This window comes from Helobdella robusta (assembly GCF_000326865.2).
Source record: "Helobdella robusta unplaced genomic scaffold HELROscaffold_47, whole genome shotgun sequence".
In the NCBI taxonomy this organism is placed as follows: Eukaryota; Metazoa; Annelida; class Clitellata; order Rhynchobdellida; family Glossiphoniidae; genus Helobdella; species Helobdella robusta.
Genome location: NW_008705176.1, coordinates 918,625 through 942,450, shown reverse-complemented (window position 1 = coordinate 942,450; position 23,826 = coordinate 918,625). Strand labels below are relative to the sequence as shown.

At 35.7% G+C, this 23,826-nt stretch overlaps 4 protein-coding genes across 4 annotated transcripts; 3 read left to right on the top strand and 1 right to left on the bottom strand.

The window, feature by feature from the left end:
- Positions 1-1,317: 1,317 nt before the first annotated feature.
- Positions 1,318-12,855, top strand: HELRODRAFT_85729 (hypothetical protein; the record flags this gene model as incomplete). The annotated part of the gene is made up of 8 exons (XM_009026390.1): positions 1,318-1,411; positions 2,414-2,545; positions 3,623-3,754; positions 5,443-5,559; positions 5,684-5,797; positions 9,501-9,623; positions 10,498-10,629; positions 12,737-12,855. Coding segments are annotated over 8 exons (963 nt in total), but the record flags the coding sequence as incomplete, so codon positions are not given.
- Positions 12,856-13,518: 663 nt separating this feature from the next.
- HELRODRAFT_85571 (hypothetical protein) lies at positions 13,519-14,001 on the top strand (the record flags this gene model as incomplete). Its single annotated transcript, XM_009026364.1, has 2 exons — positions 13,519-13,625; positions 13,728-14,001. Coding segments are annotated over 2 exons (381 nt in total), but the record flags the coding sequence as incomplete, so codon positions are not given.
- A 1,228-nt stretch (positions 14,002-15,229) lies between these two features.
- On the bottom strand, positions 15,230-19,492 carry HELRODRAFT_193313 (hypothetical protein; the record flags this gene model as incomplete). The annotated part of the gene is made up of 14 exons (XM_009026471.1): positions 15,230-15,260; positions 15,281-15,702; positions 15,906-16,093; positions 16,272-16,540; positions 16,620-16,809; positions 16,913-16,962; positions 17,036-17,143; positions 17,224-17,344; positions 17,428-17,541; positions 17,910-18,026; positions 18,233-18,358; positions 18,643-18,807; positions 19,050-19,166; positions 19,426-19,492. 13 exons carry the CDS (start codon positions 19,490-19,492, stop codon positions 15,541-15,543), a joined length of 1,794 nt encoding a protein of 597 aa, XP_009024719.1. The 3' UTR covers positions 15,230-15,260; positions 15,281-15,540.
- A 2,402-nt stretch (positions 19,493-21,894) lies between these two features.
- Positions 21,895-23,595, top strand: HELRODRAFT_126209 (hypothetical protein; the record flags this gene model as incomplete). Its single annotated transcript, XM_009026470.1, has 3 exons — positions 21,895-22,018; positions 22,130-22,255; positions 23,495-23,595. Coding segments are annotated over 3 exons (351 nt in total), but the record flags the coding sequence as incomplete, so codon positions are not given.
- Between the last annotated feature and the right edge of the window lie 231 nt (positions 23,596-23,826).

Sequence of the window (23,826 nt, the reverse complement as noted above, 5' to 3'; positions counted from 1 at the left end):
AATTATAATTTATCAAAAAGTCAAAGCCGAAATGCCTTACTGTAGTTTTTTAAATGTGTGTGTGTGTGTAATGCATGCATGTATGTGTGTGTATATGTGTGTTTATATAAATATATGTGTGCGCGTGCGTGTGTGTGTGTGTGTGAGTGTTTGGTGCGTATGTGTGTTATTGTTTATTGCAAACAATGGAGGCACTATGCTTTGACAAATAATTTTTCAAAATAAAAGCCTGGACAAGTCTGACAGCCACATTAATAAAAATCTTTAAAAAATCTTTTTTAAGATTTTTTTTCAAATCTTACTAAACCTAACGTAATATAGTAAAATTAACTTTGGAAAAGCCAGCGAATGTTCAATTACTACAGTATGTATGTTTATGTATGTTTATGTATGTGTATGTATGTATGTATGTGTTTATGTACGTAGGTAGGTAGATAGGTAGGTAGGTTGGTAGGTAGGTAGGTAGGTAGGTAGGTTGGTAGGTAGGTATGTATGTTTGTATGTATGTATGCATAGAAGTAAGATGTATGTATGTTTGTTTTTATGTTTACACATACAATTTTATGTTTCTTTATGTGTATTTTTGTTAAATTTTTATCGAATTTCGTTACAAAGTAAAATAAACTGTCTTTGTTTGTTGACGACTCGTAAAAATATGATATAATGTTTGGCCCTTGTCAAATGCACATTTGAAGAGTGCTTCGAAACTTGCTTATAAATTTCAGTTGCGTTCTCAGTAGAGCCGAAATAAAATGACTTTTGCAGAGTTTTATTGAAGATTTTTTGTTAAAATTGTATTTAAAGCTAGGAAATAAATTGAATTAAGTTAATTTTGTTGTTGTTTAATGATGGTGTGGGCGCCAGTTTTTCTTGTTGCGTGCATTTGCTGCATTGTCGGCACCAGATCTGATGGAGGTACGTGAAGATTCTGACTTTTTGAAATATTTTAGTAAATTAAATAGAATTTTTTCATATTTTCATTACATCAAATGACAATTTTCAACTTTATGAGGAAATTGAATTAATTTTGTCCATATTTTTGGAAAAGTAAAATGAATTTTTTCAATTTTCTGTAAATTAAATGAAATTTCTCTAAATTTTTACGTTATTTAAATAAATTTTCCATCAATTTTATTTGTTAATAATTCAAAACTATAAATAAAAAATTCGAAAATATCGTTATTTTTTAGGTCTCGTTATCAGTCCCGATGTTATTTTTTTGTCTCGTTATCATCTTTCATTCTCATTTCGAGATTTTAAAAATAATTTTAACCATTACCAGTAGCCAAAAAAGCAGGCTGGTGTTCGTTCATAAATCAGTTCGAGTGTAACAACGGCTTCTGCATACTTCCTAGCTTGCTGTGCAATGGTCGAAATGACTGCCTGGACAATTCAGATGAATGGAGTTGTCGTTAGTTGATGATTTCAGATCCTCTAGTATCATAGTTTTGAAGTTCAAACTTTTAGAATTCTGTTCTTGAGGCCATGCGGTTTATAAAGTTCATGTTTAAATGATCACTACAAAGATGCAAGCAAGATTGCTTATGAGTTCAAAGTAAAAAGTTAAAGCTTTTGAACTTTATTTTTGATTGAACCATATAATTAGAATAAATTGAACTTTTACGAAGTTTAGAAATTTTGTTTTGAACTTCACAACTATGTTTCGTATCGTTATTTTCTGTGTCTCGTTGTTATTTTAGTCTCATTATGTTATATGCACATTCGTGTTTGTAGAGTACGTTAAATTGACAACTTTGGAAGAGTCGTATTAATCGTTTTAATCGCTTTGCAAGTGATTGTAAGAGAATGAATAATTTTATTTTAAAAGTTTTCTCACTGGGTTTGAATGCAAAGAGAGACCCAGTTTTTAAACTGCAAGTGCATATAAACCAGCTTGGCAAATTACAACAAAAAATAATAATACTAATGTAAAAAATTTTAAGTAAAAATAAATTAATAAAAAACATAATTATTCATCAGCTTCGGTTGAAATTTCAATTTTCACTACCCCACCACAATCAGAAAAAACCAATTCACCGCCACTGAGAACCACCCCAAGACCTTCCCAGTGCCAGTTTTATCAAATTGCCTGCCCGTCCGACGGAAAATGCATTTCAGCAAATTGGGTTTGCAACAACTATAGAGATTGTAATGATGGCTGGGACGAGAAAGGCTGCAGTAAGATAATCTTTTTTAATTTAGCATCAGTTTTAATCAATTGATTTCAATTTTCATCAGCTGATTTCAATTTTATTAATTTTCAATTTAGGAAAAATTAATTGCTGACAATATATTTTTGATTAAAAATGAATCGGTATTAGTAATAATTTTTATTTATAAATTTATATTTTTAATAAAAATACATAACCAGTGGCTAAAACCACAACTACCACTACACCCGCTTGGATGCCAGCAACAACTACCATGAACTACTACTGCCCAGCTTACTACTTTCGTTGTCGGTCCAGTGGCTACTGCATCCCCAACTACTTCTACTGTGACGGTTACAACGATTGCGGCGACTCGAGTGACGAGATGTATTGTAGTAAGTGTTTTCAAAGTTATGAACATTTTTTTTATTTATCGGACTGTATTTACTACGTTTGAGATTTCCTTATAACTTTAGCTACGTTCTTAGCAGAGATGAAATAAAATGGCTTTTGCTAAGTGTTTTGGAAGATTTGTGACTTTTTTTTCACAATTTTTTTAATCATTGCAAATAATTTTAAAAGTATTTCAAAGGGATTTTTATTGATGCGATTGGCTTTGTTAAGTGGAAGATTTACTCGTATAAATTTGGGTAAATTTGTGGCTCTCTAGCACAAAAACTGTTGATTTAAATTACACGCGAACCATCATGCATACATACGTACTGAACTAAAATTAACTTATTTGCCAAAATGGAAACTACATCTGTTTAATAATTTCTAGATTTTAATAAGGCGTTTGATTTGGTCTGGCCTCAAAAAATATTGATGATTCTCGGTTAACATAAAATGTTAAAATAAAAAAATTCAAATAAAATTAACAGCCACAACAACCACAAAACGAATTCCAACTACGACGAAGACGACTTTTAACTTCTGCCTATCCAACCAATTCCGTTGTTTTTCATCAGCCTGGTGCATCTCGGACGACCGCCTTTGTAATGGAGTCCAAGATTGTCCTGACAACAGTGACGAGTGGAATTGTCGTGATTAATTCAATTTTTTTTATTTCAATTTAGCATGACTAATTTAATTTAATTTGACTTATTTTAATTGATTGCATTCAATTTAATCTTAAGAGATTATGTTAAGGTTTGTTTTTGCCTTTTTGAAAATGTATGCTAGCTTCGTGGAATATAAAATATACATAGTTAAGGTGCATGAGAGTAAAAATTTGATTTCAAATACCAAAAAACAGAAGTTCCTCGATGTATGTAAGTTTTGAAAGAACTTTGGAAATTTAGTGCACCACTTAAGAAGCTAACTTGGAAGCTAAATTGTTATACATAAAATAGTCAAAATGAGAGCGCTAGAACTTTCAGTAGAATGCAAACTTATAAAACAGAGCAGAGTTATCACTGACCATAAGCTAAATATGCATTAACAAAACGCAGAAATCACCCCAAGTGCCCCAGTGTCTCCCGCGAACTACCCCCCATGCCTACCTACTGAAATCAATTGCCCGAACAGTGGCAAGTGCATTCCGATTACTTATTTGTGCGATAACTACAACGACTGCACTGATGGCTGGGACGAAATAAATTGTCGTTAGTTTACAAATTTTGTTGTCTTGTTACTTTTACGTTTTAATTTTTTATAATTTTTAATATAAATTTAATTTTGTGCATTAATATTTAAGACAAAGAAAAGAATAAATTTTTATTTTCTGCTTTCTGCCCACAAACACACCTCATGCACACACGATGGGATATCGACGGTGAGACTTTTTGTGAGAGAATAAACATAGTCTCGATGAATACCAGACAAGTCGGGGGACTGTAAAAATTACAGGCAACAAACATCCTAGCTCATCGAGTCAGGATTTCATAGCCATCCTTGATTAGTATTTGTCCGTCCTTTGACAGCACCGGAAGACTACCCAAACTGCAAGGACCAAACACTGCTTTTAAATTTCCATACAATGACTTCATATTTCTTTGATCCGCCGCTGCCTGCAGTTTTCCAGCTCTGGCAGACCACCAAAATTTTGTCCTCTTTTAAGCAATACTAATAGCTTGCGTGAAACGTGTTTTCTTTACGTTATTCCTTCTGTTGTTGATCCACTGAGTAGGATAACCAGCCAGACTGGCAGGGCTGGCTGTCAAGGTGAGGCAATGAGCTATCTTTTTTAAGAAACCTTTTACAGTGTCTCCTTCATTTAGAGAAAACAATGCATCAATGAATAGGACTGCTTTGTCACCGTGGTAGTATACGGGCGTACGGGCGTTACTCTAGCTCTCAACAGTGAACGACCATTATGCCAGGGTCGCTTACGTCACACACACACACAACACACACACACACACATGTAACACACCACAAACAACACAACCACACACACAAAAAATGAATAGCAATGAACCGTCCTACCACACGGAAGAATCCTCTATGCCCAGTGAGAAAAGCTCGTTGTCTGTCTGAGATAACATGCATCGACCAAGCTCTCGTTTGTGATGGCCGCCATGAGATTAACTGCGACGATGGTTCTGATGAAAATAACTGCTGTATGTTCATTATTTTTTATGAAAATGAAATCCCTTTTAAAATATGATGGTAGTTTTATGTTTACGCGATAATGTCGTGGCTGTTTTAATATTTCATTTCGAATTTCCTCACAATCCTCTATTGAGTATTTCATAGAGGTATCAGTAGCAATCGCACGGTGGACGTGAATGCGAGTGAATCTAAACATCACATTGCATGGTCACGCTGGCCAAAGTATATTACAAATTTCATTGCTGTTTTTTGTACGCTATTTTAACAAATCCAGACAACATGTGTTTAATTAATGCTGGGATGTGGTGCTTCAATATTTCCCAATGTGTCTGGCCAGAAGACATCTGCGACGGGGTTAAACATTGCCCGGATAATTCCGATGAAATGAATTGTGGTTAGACGGAAACAGTTCATATTTTTTTCATTTAAATTTGAAAATGAAATAAAACGAGTAGAAAAAGTTTTTAATTTAACTGAAACTGGTTTAAAGATTTTTGGAATATTTAGAATATTACTTTTCCATATTCCATTGTGGAATGTTTATCAACAGGATTCCTTTTGCATTCTCAAATTTTTACGAGCTGCTCACCCAATTGCGTGATGAAAGAGATGAAAGTGCCCTGGTGCTAATTCATGATGAGCCCATTTTAAAAATTGTCTTTGCACGCCCAGTCAAATAAAATAAGTAGATGAAAATTAATTGTAACAAAAAATTTAACTAACTTAAAATGAAACGAAGCTTGCCAGCCGCACCAGTACAAGTGTGAGATAAGTGGGGAGTGTCTGCACCGCAGGTGGCTGTGCGACGGCATCAGGGACTGTCCACAGGGGGACGATGAGTCTGCATCCGTGTGTCGTTAGTAGTCATCTCTATTAGACCATCTTTTGCAATCTTTTAATTCCGAAACGGTTCGATGGCTCCGTAATGAAGAATTCATTTTAAAATTAAGAGAACGATGCCTATTTTTTTAAATTTTCAGCCCCATGTACATCGGGTCAGTTTAAATGCAGGAAGATTAATTTGTGCTTGCCCAATGAATTCCAGTGCAACGGAGCGAATGAGTGTTCGGACATGTCTGATGAACAAAATTGCCGTTAGTTGCACTCGTACACATTGATATTTGATTTTCAAACTCACGTGAGCTTTATCAGTTGTGTCTAATTAGTTTTCAAAGTTCTTGAAACGAGTTCATTGTAATTTGAAAAACCTCGCAGTAACTGTAGGCAATTCAGGTTTCTTGAGCATCACTTACAGAGGACAGCCTGGTTACCTCGTGTGCGCCGATGGCTGGACGAATGAACACAGCAATGCCGCTTGTAGGAACATGGCATATAGGTGAACAGTTAAAGTTAGATAAAATCTTTAGCTCATTATTTCTGATTAACAAATTTAAAAGGAGTTACTCTAGTTGGTCGAACAACGCTCTACAATACACTCCGAATTCATTAAGATTGGAAACTGGAAACTTGGCTGTTGGATATAAGTTCCTTTCCAATTTCAACCCAACGTATGATGTTTATTTTATTTCACCTCTTCAATGATTTTCATTGGAAGTTTTTTTTGAACGTAGAACAAACTGTCCAAGCAATCGCTACATCGGACTGATCTGCAATGCTCAAGGTTTTCAATTCCCATCCATTCATTATTAGTTTTCGTAAAAATGCTGCTGCCAATGTAAGTACATCATGAATTAGGACTAACTAAGCGGGCATTAATTGAATGCACACGACAGAATGCGGCAAGCGAGACGCCTCCTTCGATCATAAAGATTCCTTCGTCATAAATGGAGACATCGCCAAAAAATCCGCCTGGCCCTGGTTCGCCCAGGTGCAGGCTTCTATGATTGAAAAACCAGGTTTTGTAAATAGTTGTGGAGGCAGCATTATGAACGAGAGGTGGATTCTGACTGCTGCTCATTGCGTGTGGTAAGTTGTTTCTTGCCGCTGCTACTCATGGGATCTGAAATTCAATAAAATTAACAAAGTATTTAAAATAATTATGCACAGGGGTGCTAATGGTTTGCGTCAAATAAGTGACATTAGCGTTCAAGTTGGAACGAACAAGTATTTTGATACGGACGTTGCAGTACTTGAAATTGCAGATGTAAAACTGTTCCAATATAACGATGCCACTATCGATAACGATATCGCTCTATTGAAGTTATCTAAGCCACTGACGTTCAGCAAGTCAGTCCAACCGATCTGCCTGGCTGATCAAAATACTTTGGAGGCTTATGATGTGTGTGTAGTTGTTGGACATGGAAAGACTGACCCAAGTATGACAAAACACCATCCGTGCTTGTTACATTTTTATCTTAACATAATTGTTGGCTACATAAGATTTAAAAAATGTAGAGCTGAAAATTACATGCGTTAACTTGTTAACTTAGTTGAAGAATTAATCTACACCTAAGTGTGCTGTAAATTGATCGATAAAATGCGTTACTTACATGAAGTTTACAAAAAATTGCTTATTAACTTGAATTTTTAGCTGAATATGTATTAAAAACATTGCTTAAATTGTTCAAATAGTTAAAAATCTATACGGTTATTATTGAAAATTCGTTGAACAATGCACGCCTGTCGTTTCAGCAAACGGTCAGTATGACAGTATGTTACTGAGAGAAGGAAAAATGAACATGATGACGGAAGCCGAATGTAGAGCTATTTATAGTAGTTCGCCAACCAACCCTTTTCTAACCTACGACAAACGATTCTGTGCCGGGTCACTCCCGTTAGAAAAAGGAACGACATCCTGTTTGGTAAAATAAAATAAACTTAACAATATTTTTACTCGAAGTTACAGAACTTTTTTATTTAAAGACTGCAACATGAAAATGCAATTTAGTCAGATATTTATGCATTTATGTGTTTTTGTCCTAAGAGGATTTTGTTAGATTAGCTGAAGAGCTTGCTGTTCATCAATCAAACAACAGGGCGACAGTGGAGGACCTCTGATGTGCAGAAATCCCAGATTTCAATGGGTCCAAGTTGGAGTTGTCAGCTACACCTCTGGTAGTAATATAAGTGGTGTTGTGGCATGCAATCTTGCGGTTTTCACCAGGGTCTCGCATTATTACAAAGCGTTGATGGACACCGTGATGTGAAATTTATCTGTAACTGCCTTGAGGATTGTACGACTTTGAAGGTGCAATGAATCAGCAGTGAACTAATGAAAATAATTGCTGAGAACATAAAAACATAATTTAATATTTTGTCATATTTTAAAATTCAGCGTTTAATAATTAATAATCTTTTTAAAAACATTTTTAATACTGACCATTATATGTTTTCTAACAGTATGAGACAAAACAATGATGGTTTTTGCTATTTAACGAATGCTTTGTGTGCGGTTTAATTTTATTTTAAAGTTACTAATTTTAAAAAGTAATTCTGCCCCGAGTTTTTTTCATCCTGAAATTGTAAAATATTGAATTAAGCGTTTTAAATTCGTTTCAACGGCATCACAATCTCATTGAGACTAAATTTGATAGACATTCTTATCAGCAGTCATATCCGAAATTGTAAAAAATTAACCGAAACCGAGAAATACTCAAAATCGAATAGTTTTTAATTTCCGTGTCAAAGTAATTTAATTACATTTCTCTGAGGTGAAAATGTGTAAAAATTTGCCGAGAAGTTTTACTGTTTGCTCCTAGTAGATTAACAGTGTAACATAATTTAAAATATACATACATACACACATATACATATATACAATACACATATGTACACACACATACACATACATATACGCAATGTACATCACCACAAACACACACACACATACAGACAAAGAATTGAATTACTTAAAATAACTGCAGTTTTATGATTTACCTGTTTAACGTGCGACTGATTAACGTTTGCTACTACTATGTAAGATTTATTAAGGTTTCAAACTTTTGTGCTACTGAAACACGCTGTTTGTGTGTGTTTGTTTGTTTCTCTCTCTCTCTTTTTCTTTCTCTTTCTCTCTCTCTTTTTCTCTCTCGTTCTGCATGTGTGTGTAAAAGAAGATTCGTAGCATCTATTGTCTGTTATTTGCCCGTGTTAAATATGATGATAATAATATTAATGCGGTATTGTTATGCTGACGTGGCTTTTGCGTTGTTTTATAGCATTTTAAAAATGAGTGTGCACGTATGTTTGTTTGTATGTATGCATGTATGTGTGTGTGTGTATGTATGTATGTGTGTGTATGTTTGTATGTGTGAGTGTGTATGTGTGTTTTTAGTTAAGTGTCACTTATGACTTAGTATTTTACAGGTTTTATATTACAGTTTGTTCCAGAAATTACTTTTCTAAGACTTATAAAAACTGCAAAAATTATTAAATCAAGAAAATTGAAAATTCTACCTAAAAATAATGGTGACCCTGATGAAAATTTTGATGATGGCTTCTCTTATAAGTTATGTAGCCCTAGTGGTGGATTCGTCACAACGTAAGCCAGTTATTTTTAAATTAAATTTATTTTCGAATTAAAATTTATATTTAATTTTCATATAAACGTATCTACATTGATGATGACGACGACAAAGATGACAATGATGATGATGATGATGATGTAAACGATGATGAAGATGATGGTGATGATAATGGAGATTCAGAGGCCTTTTGATAATGCAACAAATTTTCACCCAAAATTTCAGCCCCATTTGTAAAATTTTTTAACAAATGGGGCTTGTTTGGTCAAGCTGTCTGGTTCGTGAAAAAGGAAAGGGGCGGAAGAATTGAAATGACCACCAACCTCCCCCTATGATCAATTGTGAAATATTTTCAAATAAATTTTCATTGAAGGGCCATGCCCTAGCAGCATGTTTAGATGTCTGGATGGAAGGTGCATAACGAAGAAATGGCTATGTGATGGATATGACGATTGTGGCGATGCGGATCGTTCAGATGAAGATAAGAGAAATTGCCGTTAGTTTGAATTTATAAAATTTTGTGAAATATTTTATTCATTTATATATTCATCCATCCATTCATCCATCCATTCATCCATCCATCCATCCATCCATCCATCCATCCATCCATCCATCTACTCATCCATTCATCCATCTATCCATCCATCCATCCATCCATCCATCCATCCATCCATCCATCCATCCATCCATCCATCCATCCATCCATCCATCCATTCATCCATCCATCCATTCATCCATCCAGCCATCCATCCATCCATCCATTCATCCATCCATTCATCCATTCATCTTAATAAGTTATTCAATTCATCCATCCATGCATTGATTCAACCATTTATTAATCACTCTAATATATGAACAGATTTCCAAAAGATAAAACATAATTTCAAACTTAAAAACTCACAGAACAAACAACATCAACAACGACCCATGCAACTCTGCCAACAACAACACCCAACAAATCCGGCTGCTCACCTGACAAGATTGTCTGCCCCAACACAAAGAGATGCATATTCATGAGCGACATCTGCAACAATCGCAACGATTGTGGAGACAACATGGACGAGATGTATTGCGGTTGGCTAAATTCGTTTTACAGCTTCCAAAAGTTTTGTTACTTTCCGCTAAATAATTTAATTAATCTGTAACAAAATCCTACCATTTCATTTGTTAAATTCATCTTTAACAATGAAATCGAGACTTAACTTTGCCCTCGATCGAATCCAGTCATCATTGCAATCTTAACCATTTTATGAGAAATCTACGTCACCCAAATCTAATCGTTTGAATGTACTTTTTCTACATAAAACTCTATCGCCGAGATCATTTTTAGAATCTTTGCATTGTTACAACAGGCACAACAACACAAAGAGTTCTGCCATGCGGTGCGAACCAGTTCACATGTCCGTCGGACAGAAAGTGTATCGACAGCAGGCTTCTGTGCAACGGGGCTTATGACTGCGAAGACAGATGGGACGAACAAGGATGTCGTCAGTTGATGTTTCGTTCTAATTTTTAATAGTTACATGCAGTGGCGCATCTATTGGGAAGGCAGAGAGGGCCTAAACATTGTCAAAATTTTGCTCCCATCGTAAGAGTTGTCTGGATCCGCCACTCCACTGGTTACATGTTCCAAACAACAAACGACCTAATTTTGATTTGGGTGGTGTTTTGTTAGCCCTTAGTAATTAAAATTCGTTGTCGTATGGCTGGTTTTAATTAGCTGATTAAATGGAGAGCAGTTTTTAAATATTTTTACTGTTAAATCAAAATGTTTTTACCAAAACTTCGAAACGTAAGCGCCGACCACCAGTACGACGACTCGTCAGCCACCGACAACCACAACAGCCATGCGTCAGTGTGGTCGTAACGAAGTCCGCTGTTTTGGCGGCACCAAATGCCTTTTGATTCGCCAGCTTTGCGACAACGACATGAACTGTGGAGAATCAGAATGGGACGAAACTAACTGTCGTGAGTTCACCGAAAATTTTAATTCATTTCTATGTTAAATTTTTAAAAATTAACAATTTCATCAAAGCAAAATGCTCATACAGGGCAATTCACTTTTACGAAATGCTCAAATTTGGCCAGATGGTGTAATGGTCACCAGTTCGAACGCAAGACAGATCCTCACCTGCCACATGCAATGTGCGGATGTTGCTATCTTGAGATATAACCGAGAGAAAATAGTAATAAACATTTTTATAAATCACTTTTTAGCGCAGTTATTAATTCAAGCATGCGATAACGTCGGTGGCATGATGTGTTACAACACCACCAAGTGCGTCTTGAAGGAGGAGATATGTGATGGCTACCAAAAGTGTCCTGACAACTCAGATGAAATGAACTGTCGTTAGTTTTTTAAATGAATTTCTGTTTATTTAGTTAACTAATTATTTAATTTGTCAATTTGGGTTTTTAATAAAATTTAGTTCAATTTATTCAATAATTCTAGAAAATATTAGTTGAATTGAAATCAAAAGTGAACGTTTTGCGTTTCATAATAATTTTGTGAGCTAAAACGAATTTGTGTTGCTAGAAGTTCTTACTTTCATCTTTTGTAGAATAAAAAATCTTTTGCCTTTTCTTGACGATCCTACTCTTCTCCTTCTTGTTACTTCGTTAGTCTTATCTAGGATTGATTATTGTAACTCGCTCTACTATGGTCTTCCTGATTCTATAAGCAAAGCTTTTAACTTAAAGCTTTAAGCAAAGCTTTTAACTCTGCTACTCGTCTAGTTGCTCGTGCCTGCCCCTTTCTTTTCTCATATATCTCCATATCTTGTTCTCTGGCACTGGCTACCTATAAAATATAGAATAATTTTTTTAAATTTGCACATATGTGTATAAGTCTCAATCTAAATTATTTCCTAAGTACTTATCGGATATATTAATAGAACCTAGACGCCCCGGTTTAAGATCGTCTTCTTGTTCTCACTTCTTCTTAACTCGTGTTAAACACTTGTTTGCTAAATTTGCATTTGTTTATCTGACCCTTTTCTCTGAAAGTCTCTACCTTCTTCTTTTTTAACTTTCTCCACCAATTGCGAAGTTCAGAGCGGATCTCAAGACCCATCTGTTTGCAAAATTCACTGAGGAGCGCTGTTTAACATCGCCGAAATAGCATTGGTTGATTGTTGGATTGATTGACTTTAAAATTAATTTTTAGTGGATATAAAAACACTAACACACACAACAGAACACACACAAACAAACACACACGCTCACAAACAGACACACACACGCACACACGCACGCACATAAGCTTGCCAGGACTACCAGTACAAATGTGCAGTAAGTGGAGTGTGCATCAACAAGGGATTGTTATGTGATGGTATAAAGGATTGCTCCCAAGGAGAAGATGAGGATAAATCAAAATGTCGTCAGTGCTTTTGTTGAAAATATTTTCATCAGTAAATTTTTTTTTCGGAAGTTTTTTCATTTTTCGTAATGTTTTTAATGTCATTTTTAAGGTTTTAAATACGCAGAAATGCTCATTGCTTAACGTCGAGAAGTTATGTAGAGTAAGCTTTGAATAAAAGATAAAAAATTTCTCACGTGCAGTTGTTTGAATTGAAAAATTTCTATTCTATGAAATAATTTTACTTTCAGCCCAGTGTAGGGCAGACCAATTCAGATGCAAGAAATCAGGGATGTGCCTACCGAGTGAAGCTCAATGTAACGGTACATCCGAATGCTCCGATATGTCCGATGAACTCAACTGCTGTTAGTCTAGTCAAAATTTTCATTTTTTTTTGCCAAAAATTAATTTTATTTTATCTGAATTAATTAATTTTTATTACAAAATTGGATAGTAAGCATGGATGTGTCAGGGTTGTTGAGCAGCGTTTACAAGGGCCAGCCTGCTTTCCTCATCTGCGGCAATGGATGGACCGATCAACACAGCCATGCCGCTTGTAGGAACATGGGCTATAGGTGGGAACAGATTTTATTGACCAAAAAATTTGCATCCTTTTTATAAATTTAACAAAAATATAAAATTATCAAAACCGCAGTAACAGTACACGGACAAATATTGTGGGGTACTCAACCGCAAAGGCTCTAACATTAGTGAGCGAGGCTCTTTCAACTGGTTATCAATTCATGTCCAACTTTAAATCTACGTATGTTGTTTTGTTTCTTCCTACAGCATATAGTCATCAAATTTTTAAAAAACCAAATTTGTTCAAACAACAGACCCAACTGTCCAGACAACCAAGTTGTCCAATTGAGCTGTTACGTTCAAGGTAATTGGTTTCTCAATCCTATTTCAGAAAATACAAAAATTTATGTTTTTTTTTTTTATAACCTAAACAGAATGTGGCAAGCGAGATAGCTCATTTGATTACAAAGATGCGTACGTTATAAACGGCAACTTCGCCAAGCAGTCTGCCTGGCCCTGGTTCGTTCAAGTGAAAGCCAAATTGAAGGTTCTTTCCAGTTCTTGCGGAGGTAGCATCCTTAATGAGCAGTGGATTTTGACGGCGGCTCACTGCGTCTGGTAAATGTGGTTTTCATTGTTGAACGATTTGTTGATTAAACAAATTCAGATAACATTTGACACGTATTCGTTGTTTAGGGACCAAGATGGCATTGTAGATAGCTCAAACGTGGATGTGATAGCGGGCACAAACACTGCGTTTGATCCGAATAAGAAAATGATTAAAGTTCAGGAAATTAAAACCTTCCAATATAACGACGAAACAGTTGTAAACGATTGGGCTCTTTTGAAACTGGCAGAACCCCTGACGTTCAACAAGTCAGTACAACCTATCTGCTTGGCTGACCCCAACGTTGTTGAATCCTACGATGTGTGCGTTGCAATGGGTTACGGACGCACCGACCCGTGTAAGTACAACCCCAAGGTTTTTAGCTAACCATTCAACTACGTGAGCATGATAATTGAAACGAGCCTTTAATTTATTTAATTAACGATGTGAAATCCTAATTGGTGCAGTCAGTGGTTATGCGAGTAAACTGCTGAAAGAGGGCAGGATGGATTTGATGAGTGCTTCCGAGTGTGAGTCCAACTTCCAAAACGCCCCCAAAAAATGGAAGCACCCCTTCGACTACTACGTATTGTACGATAGGCAGGTCTGCGCCGGCCCTACACCTATCTACAGGGGGACAAACATTTGTGAAGTACGTTTATTCAGTTCGATAAAATATACACATGTTATAAAAGTTGGGAATAAAAATCCAACTTCTGAATCCGGATACGAATCCGGATTCAGAAGTTGGATTTTTACGGTTTTGAAGTTGGATTTTTACGATTTTGAATCCAAGTTCACATGTAAACAACTTAAAATTGATTGTGCTTTCAGAATTAAATATCATCTACGACTCGACTATATGTATAAATGTTTGACCATATTTACTAAAAATCAGGGTGACAGCGGGGGTCCATTGGTTTGCAGAAACTCCAGATTTCAATGGACTCAGGTCGGAGTGGTCAGCAGGAGCATGGATTTGGAAGTCTCAGATTGCCACCTCTCCGTGTTCACCAGAGTCTCTTATTATTATAACCAGCTGATGGCCGCTATGAAGTGATTGGACGTTTCTTCTGTTGGTTGGCCCGAGTAGAGTTTATTGCATGTGTCTTAATAGTTTGATTGACACACACACACACACCACACACACGCACACACACACACACACACAAACCTTTTTTGTAACAATCTGAATGTGTTAATGTGTTATTGGATCTTTTGCCTTCGAGAATTTGAATGGAAAAATATGGTAACTCTATTCAACTTATTTTAACAAAACGAAATTATATTTTTTTAATCTACGGTCACTTTTTAACGTATTTTTTGCGTTCGTTGGTCTACCAATCACGCGAATGTGCTTTTTACGTAGTTTTTTCAATGAAATGTACCTATACAAAAATATTATTGAATTTGAGTAATGTTTAAATTAAAAATATTAATAACAATAAAATTAAACGATTAATTTGAGAAATATATCACATCTGGAAAAGAGACCTTCTTAACTGAAAAAAATTGCTCAAAACCGATATTATACGTGTCGGTGATCGCACATTTTTCAACGAATATTCGCGAATATTGAATACTTTAAAATACTCCAGTTAAGTTACCCAATGAATACTTATTAGATTCCTTTATTTAATTGCTTTGCTAGAGCATGAAAATTGAAAACTCGTTTGTTGTAGCTTCGTGTTAGCAATACAATACAAAACAACATGATGATTTACGTTCTGTACGTACATGTTACTTAATGTATATCCGCACACACGCACACACACACCGCCACGCACACACGCATACACACAAACAAACAGAATTATATCATCATGAAAACTTTAAAAACATGTGTATATATATGTAAACATAAACATGTATATTTAATTGAATGTCACTCGAAGAGGTTATAAATAAAAGATGCAATCACTGCAATCACTTCATAGCGGCCATCAGCTGGCCATAATAATAAGAGACCCTGGTGAATACGGATAGGTAGCAGCTGAAGTCTTTTAAATTCAAGACAAAGCTGACCACCCCAACCTGAGTCCATTGAAATCTGGAGTTTCTACACACCAATGGGCCTCCACTATCTCCCTGTCTTGGTCAATTTGGTCAAATTTAAGGCAATGGTCTAAATTCCATCCGATTCATATTATTCGCATGTGTGTGGTGTGTGTGTGTGAATGTCAATTACACACACATACCCCACACAAACATACACACACACACACACACACACACACACTCATACACTTGTATGTCTTACTGATTTACAAATTCAAACCGAAAAAACCTACATCGCAGATTGTTGTTCCTTTAGAGGTTGGCGTGTTCCCAGCACAGAACTGGGTCTCAAGGAACACGTAGTGACTGAACGGATAAGTCCAATTATTAGGTGCGGCGTTGTAGTTGAATTGGCATTCGGAGGCAGTTATTAGATTCATTCTCCCCTCCATCAGTAGTTGACTCGACGAATCACTAATCGCTGCAAAAATATGTGTGTTCTTGGCATATCTCCATGAGTAAATTAATTAAATGAGAAATAAAATAATCAAGTAAATTGATTTAATATTTCAATAAGATTTTTTCTAAGTGAAACAATTTTATGGCATTCTTAACGAAAGATCAAAAAATTACAAAAACAACTTGAGAGTTGTACTTACACGGATCGGTGCGTCCGTACCCCATCACGACGCACACATCGTAGGATTCAACAATGTTGGGGTCAGCCAAGCAGATCGGCTGTACTGACTTGTTGAACGTCAGGGGTTCTGCCAACTTCAAAAGGGCCCAATCGTTCTCATAGATGCTGTCGTTATACTGAGACGTTTTAATTTCTAGAATTTTAATCCTTTTCTTGTTTGGGTCAAATTTCGTATTCGTGCCTACCATTATTTCTACCCTGCTGGTGTACGTTGGAGCATTTTGTCCCCTGAAAAAACACAAAAAATTAAAAAATTTAAATTTTAAAAAATCCTAAGTTATTACACAGAAATGAAGCCTAGCCTCACCAGACGCAGTGTGCCGCCGTCAGAACCCACCGCTCGTTCACGATGCTACCTCCACACAAGGTCACACCCCAAAACAGTTCAGAGTACTTGTAGACTTGAACGTGCCAAGGCCAGGCAGACTGCTTGGCGATGTTCCCATTTATTATGTACGAGTCCTTGCGATCGAACGAGCTGTCTCGCTTGCCACATTCTGGTTTTAGGAGTGTTGATTGAGTTTTTAGTTAATTTTTGTAAAGAAAAAATTGAAGAGAAAAACTTCAGTATCATCTGAAATAGGATTGAGAAAGCAATACCTTGAACGTAACAGCTCAATTGGACAACTTGTTTGTTTGGACAGTTGGTTCTGTTGTTGAAACAAATTTGGTTTTTTAAAAATTTGATGACTATATGCTGTAGGAAGAAACAAAACAACATACGTAGATTTGAAGTTGGACATGAATTGATAACCAGTTGAAAGAGCCTCGCTCACTAATGTTAGAGCCTTTGCGGTTGAGAACCCCACAATATTTGTCCGTGTACTGTTACTGCGGTTTTGATAATTTTATATTTTTGTTAAATTTATAAAAAGGATGCAAATTTTTTGGTCAATAAAATCTGTTCCCACCTATAGCCCATGTTCCTACAAGCGGCATGGCTGTGTTGATCGGTCCATCCATTGCCGCAGATGAGGAAAGCAGGCTGGCCCTTGTAAACGCTGCTCAACAACCCTGACACATCCATGCTTACTATCCAATTTTGTAATAAAAATTAATTAATTCAGATAAAATAAAATTAATTTTTGGCAAAAAAAAATGTTGACTAAACTAACAGCAGTTGAGTTCATCGGACATATCGGAGCATTCGGATGTACCGTTACATTGAGCTTCACTCGGTAGGCACATCCCTGATTTCTTGCATCTGAATTGATTTGCTCTACACTGGGCTGAAAAAAATCATTCAAGTGGTCACGGCATATTTTCAGAGTTCCATATTTTTTAGTATTTAACAGGGGGGTGTTTTAATGTTTGACGAAGTTGATTGGATGGCGTGGGAGTCTGATGGTTGTGATGCCTGGCGTTGCTTTTGCACTGGCTGTGTGTTTGCTGCTGCTGTTGAAAACTCAGAGAAATGTGTATCAATATGAGGAACTCTGGCTATCTTTCAAAAATTTCGATTTTGCTTTTCCAAATTTGAATTACTCAAGACAACTATTTACAAAAACATTTTGGAACTCTCAACAGGTAAACTTATAAAAAGTTAAATGATTAAACACCAATTAGGACCACGAGCAACAACAGCAGTGAAACGTACAACATCTAGTCTCTTCCTCGTCTTCAGCTTGCGGGCAGTCCTTGACGCCATCGCACAGCCACTCGCGACTGATGCAGTTGCCACTCGTTGAACATTTGTGCTGGTGGGGCTGGCAAACTGGCAAACATTTGAGTGTTTGTGTTGCTAGGACTGTTGTCTTTGTCGTTTAAACGTTTCATTTTGGCAAGTTTGACAAAAGTTTTGATGTATGCGTCATTTTTTTGTTTAATTTTGGCCAGTTCTTACATAAAATTATGTTAAAAAATAAACGCTGCTATCACGTTTTTTTGTCAATTAAAAAAGAATCAGAGTTAAAATCAGACCGCAGTTCTTTTCGTCAGAATAATCCGGACATTGGCTGTAACCGTCACAGATCTTATCCTTGTAGATGCATTTTGACGTGTTGGAGCACCAGACATTGTTGGACTGCATGCAAACTAGCTTTTGAGCTGTACGTATGTTTGTTTTTTAAAATAAATTTTTATGTTTTATTTTTGTAGGAAAAGGAAATTTGTTTAATGCCCACACGATGGTGTAATATTGTTATAGTACGATGTATGTGGGATGCGTTCGCCTATCTGTATGTATAATTTGTACATGTACTCTGTGTGTGTGTGTGCGTGTGTGTGTGTGTGTGTGATAAATATTTTTGAAAAAAATTGTAACCAAACAATTAATTTTAAAAAATTAATTTTGAAAAAAATGAATAAAATCAAAAAAATGTTCATCTCACGACAATCCGTCTCATCCCAATTATCCCTACATTCCGTAGATCGATCACACACGGAAGTGACTTTGATACATTGAGAACTTCCGGGGCACAAAACTTGATCAGGAGGACATTGCGAAGTCGTTGTAGTTGTAGTTGATCGGACAGTTGTTGTTGTTGTTGTTGGTTCTAAAATAAAATGGGTTCGAAGATACTAACCAAAAAAAACGTTTTAAAAATAGTAATAACACAAAATTGTTATACACATGTGTAGAATTTTTATAACGCAATAGAACGGTTAGGCGATGGCCTGATGGTTAAGGTGCTTGCTGTTTCCGTCGCAGTAGTTGGATTCAAATAGATCACCGTTCTGCTGTTGATGCTTTTGGCAAATACTGGAGGAAGAATTTGAAAAAAATGGTTTATCTTACGACAGTTTTTTTCGTCTGATTCGTCCTTGCAGTCCTTTAATCCATCGCAGAGCCATCTTTTGGTTATGCACTTTCCGTCAGAGCAACGGAACATGCTGGGATTGGCGCATGGCTTCTCTGGTGAAATTTTTCAAAATTCTTATCTTCAAATATTTCACACAAAAAAAAATGGTTACAAATATGTTAAAATTTTCAATTCGATTGAAATTCATTACCGTATGTGTTTATTCTGAAAAATTTTTCAAAATTATATTCGCCAAATATTTGAAAAATGATTCCAAATATATAAGAACTTTCATTTTTAAGAACAGTAAACCAGAAAAGATATATCACCATAAGTGCTACCTTAATTAATACTACCTATACTCAAACTTACGTTGAAACGCTACGTCGACCGAGTAAAAGATGAAAATCATCATTATCACAACTTCTTTTGCGGTCATCATCATCAGAACTTCTCTTACGGTCATCATCAACGTCAACTACAAGCTTCACGGATATCTTAATGGTTGTTTAAAATTTTTATAAAGTTCAAGGAGAAGGCGCCTGAAATAATTGATAAAGTTTAATTGATTTAATTTTGCAATTTTTTCCAAAAAAATTGGCAATAATTTATAACATTAATTATTATTTATTAGTGCGTTATATCATAATGTTATTACATTAGGTTGATGTAATTATACGTAATGTAACATTACGTTTCGTTACATTACATCGCTTTAAATACAGGGTCGGTAGCTAAGTCAAAAATGCCTATTGATAAACTACGAGGTTGGCAAGCAAATTAAACCACCACGACTCTTTCTAATTTTAACTAAGTCTTATTGGAGAGAAGGAAAGAAAGAAAAAAATGAATGAACTAAAAAGAGAGAATTAGAGAGAGAGAGAGAGAGAGAGAGAGAGAGAGAGAGAGAGAGAGAGATGATATGAATCAATGCACTGATCAAGGCGGAAATAACTGTTCCGTCGAATCCGGTTAAAGCATGTATGTATGTATGAATGCATGCATGCATGCAAACATGCCTGTATGTATGTATGCATGTATGTATGTATGAATGTATGCGTGTGTGTATGTGCGTGTATGAGTGTGTTTGTGTGTGTATATGTGTGCAATAATACATAGGTACATAAATCTGTCAATTGCTTTTTGTGCGTAAAAATATTTTATGAAAAACGCTTTGGTCGTCATGAAACTGTGTCGTGTTTATGATCCCAAGTTATATGACTAACAATATGTACATGTTTGTTTATTTGTTTGTTTGCGTCTGTGTGTTAGTCAGTGTGTGCGTGTGTGTTTGTATGTGTTAGTCAGTGTGCGTGGATGTGTATGTGAGTTTGAAACAAAACTTTCTCTTATTTACAGATCGAAAGTGACACAACTAACAATAATTGCATGCGGTTAATGTGTTTGTGTGTATCTGTCGGTATGTTTGTGTGTATGTGTGTCTTGTACGCATGTATGTTTGTGTATATATGTGTGTGTGTGTGTGTGTGTGTGTGTTTGTGTGTGTGTGTGTGTGTGTGTGTGTGTGTAAAGTTGGCGTTAGTTTACTCATGAAAAAATTTGTTTGTTCAATGATTTTCGCTTCTTTAAAGCTTGTCACTATTTATTATTTCATTGCTTATTACATCTACTCTTATTATTATTGTTATTATTAATTTATTAATTCTTTTACTAATTATCATTATTATTATTATCGTTAATTATTATCGCTATTATTTGTTTATTTATTTATTATAAATTTGCCGAAATTTCTCAGAGTGAGTCAGGCAGTGGTCTCATTGTTTGCAGATAATCGTAATAATGAAGAGCTAGTGTTAGCAAGCGTTTTTCATTTTATGTACTACTCATACTTTCACACACGACGTACGTACACACACACACACACACACACACACACACACACACACACACACACACACACACACACGTACACACAAACACGTATTTTGCTGAATAAAAGATTGTTTCAATTCAATTCAAAATACATACATACATACGTACATACATACAAACATACATACATACATATATACACATACATACACACACAAACACACACACACATGCATACATACATTCATACACACACACTCATACATACATTCAAATTCACACTCAATCATCGTCATTGTTTTCGTTTAAAATTGTCTATGTGTTTTGTATATATATATATAAACTAATTTCGTTTTTCAGAATTTGTTGAAAAAGATTCGAAATGTTTTTGCCGAAAAATGAAAAACTAGTTGTGGAAAATGGTATCTGGGTCATTTTTTGTGTGTCGGTCGTCTGCTGCAGTTGTAAGTTTCATAATTTTATAATAATAATAATTATTATTATTATGTTAAAAATACAATTATTATTATATTTTAAATACAATTATTATTTGTGTTTATTGTTATTTTGTATTTATTTCGTTAATTTATGACTATAAAATATTTTACGATTTCATTGAAAAAGTTTGCCAAAAAAAATTGTCTGGCTGTTTAGGATTTGTTAAAAGAGAATAACAGCCCTTTTTATTTACTACCAGAAAAAGATTTCACAGTCAGTTAAAAACAGACAGACATACAGACAGACATACATACACACATACATACACACACACACCCACACATACATACGTACATACATACATAAATACATACATACATAAACATACATACATTCAGAAAATTATTTTTTGGTATAAATCAAATAATAGTTGTAAGATTTTAATCGAGTTTACATCAGAGCTAAACCGCTTAACCATCACTACACACACAGTCACACACACGCACACAAACACACGCACAAAGACATACCCACACGCACACACGCACACATACACACGCAGATTTTGTAACTTCGTGTTCGAATAACGATCGGTTGTTTCAATGTCGGAATGGCAAATGCATTACGAGAAGGTGGTTGTGTGATGGTACCGATGACTGTGGCGATAATTCAGACGAAATTTCTGATACTTGCTGTAAGTTGTCGTAATATTTTTACTCCTACTAAAATAACAACAATATATATTATAATTTTTAACTAAAAAAAATGATAATTATAGTTTTTTCCCGCGCAAAAACCACCCCAGCGGAAAATGAATGCCTGCAAGGCCAAATGCGTTGTCGAAATCTGAAGTGCCTACCCAGCAGGTATGTTTGCGACGGTGTCGACGACTGTGGCGACTACACAGATGAACTGGATTGCGGTACGTTGTGTGTGCGCGCGTGCGTGTATGTGTGTGTGTGTGTGTGTGGATGTGTGCGTGGCTGTCTGTCTGTCTGTGTGCATCTATTGCACTTTTATTTACAATGGTGATAACGATTATTACGGGGATTTCAGCGATGGGTCAATTATTATTATTATTATCATCATTATTATTATAATTGTTATAATTATAATTATTATTATTCACCCATCCACACGCAGCATCAACGACGCCAATGGTGGATTTCAACTGTTCAGCCAGCCAAATACAGTGCCAGAATAAGATGTGCGTGCCGAGTTCGTACGCCTGTGACGGGGACGACGATTGTGGCGACTTCACGGATGAACTGAATTGTGGTACGCTGTGTGTGTGTGTGTGTTTGTGTGTGTGTTTGTGTGTGTTTGTGTGTGTTTGTGTGTGTGTCTGTGTGTGTTTGTGTGTGTTTGTGTGTGTTTGTGTCTGTGTGTGTTTGTGTGTGTGTTTGTATGTGTTTCTGTGTGTTTGTGTGTAGGTAGAGAGAAAGAAAATAAACACAAAGAAAGGGAGAGAGATAGTTTGTTTTGTGTGTCTGTGTGTGTGTGTGTGTGTGTGTGTGTGTGTGTGTGTGTGTGTGTGTGTGTAGGTAGAGAGAAAGAGAAAAAACAAAGAAAGAGAGAGAAAGATAGTATGTTTGTTTGTGTGTGTAGGGAGAGAAAGAAGAGAAACAAAGAAAGAGAGAAAGATAGTTTGTGTGTGTGTGTGTGTGCGTGAGTGTGGTGTGTGCGTGTGTGGGTATTGTAAATCAACATTACGTCAATCGGGTTTTTCCATCAGATAAGGCCTGCCTCGATAAGGGCGGCCTCTGGTGTACGAACACTTCAAGATGCATCAAGAGGGAAGACATCTGCAATGGCGTCAAACAGTGCCCTGATAATTCAGATGAAAGAGACTGCCGTGAGAGGAAAACCATTTTTTTCTTCATCTTATTTATCGTTTTTTAGTTTCAAAGTTTGTCTCAAAATTTCTAAATAAGTAGAGGCCACATTAGGCAATCAATGTGAGACAGTAAATGTGCCAATAGCCAGGATGGTAGGTACCTCAATAGACACAGGCGGAATTTTTATGAATCTCGAGTTCGAATGAGTTATAACGAACTTAAATTTAACGAAAATTGTAATAAATAAATAAATCAAAATAAATAAATAAATCAAAATAAATAAATCAAAATAAATCAAAATAAATCAAAATAATGGTTTCAACCGCAACTAGCTTGCCTGCCTTTCCAGTACAAATGTTCAATCACTGGTGAATGTATACACTGGAGTTGGTTGTGCGACGGTCTCAGAGACTGTCCCCGAGGCGATGACGAGGACAAAAGCAGATGTCGTTAGTGTTGTTTCTGAGTTTAATTTATAAATTTTTTAGATTTTAACATTCCATATTTTGTAGTTTATACTTCTTTAATATTCATCAAATCACTTGAAAACCACATGAAAATTAGTAAATTTCCTAATAGTAACGAAAAACCCGTATTACAAAAATCGCATTACAACCATCCTATTCATACAAATTCATCCAATTCTCTTAAGAAAAAACCACAA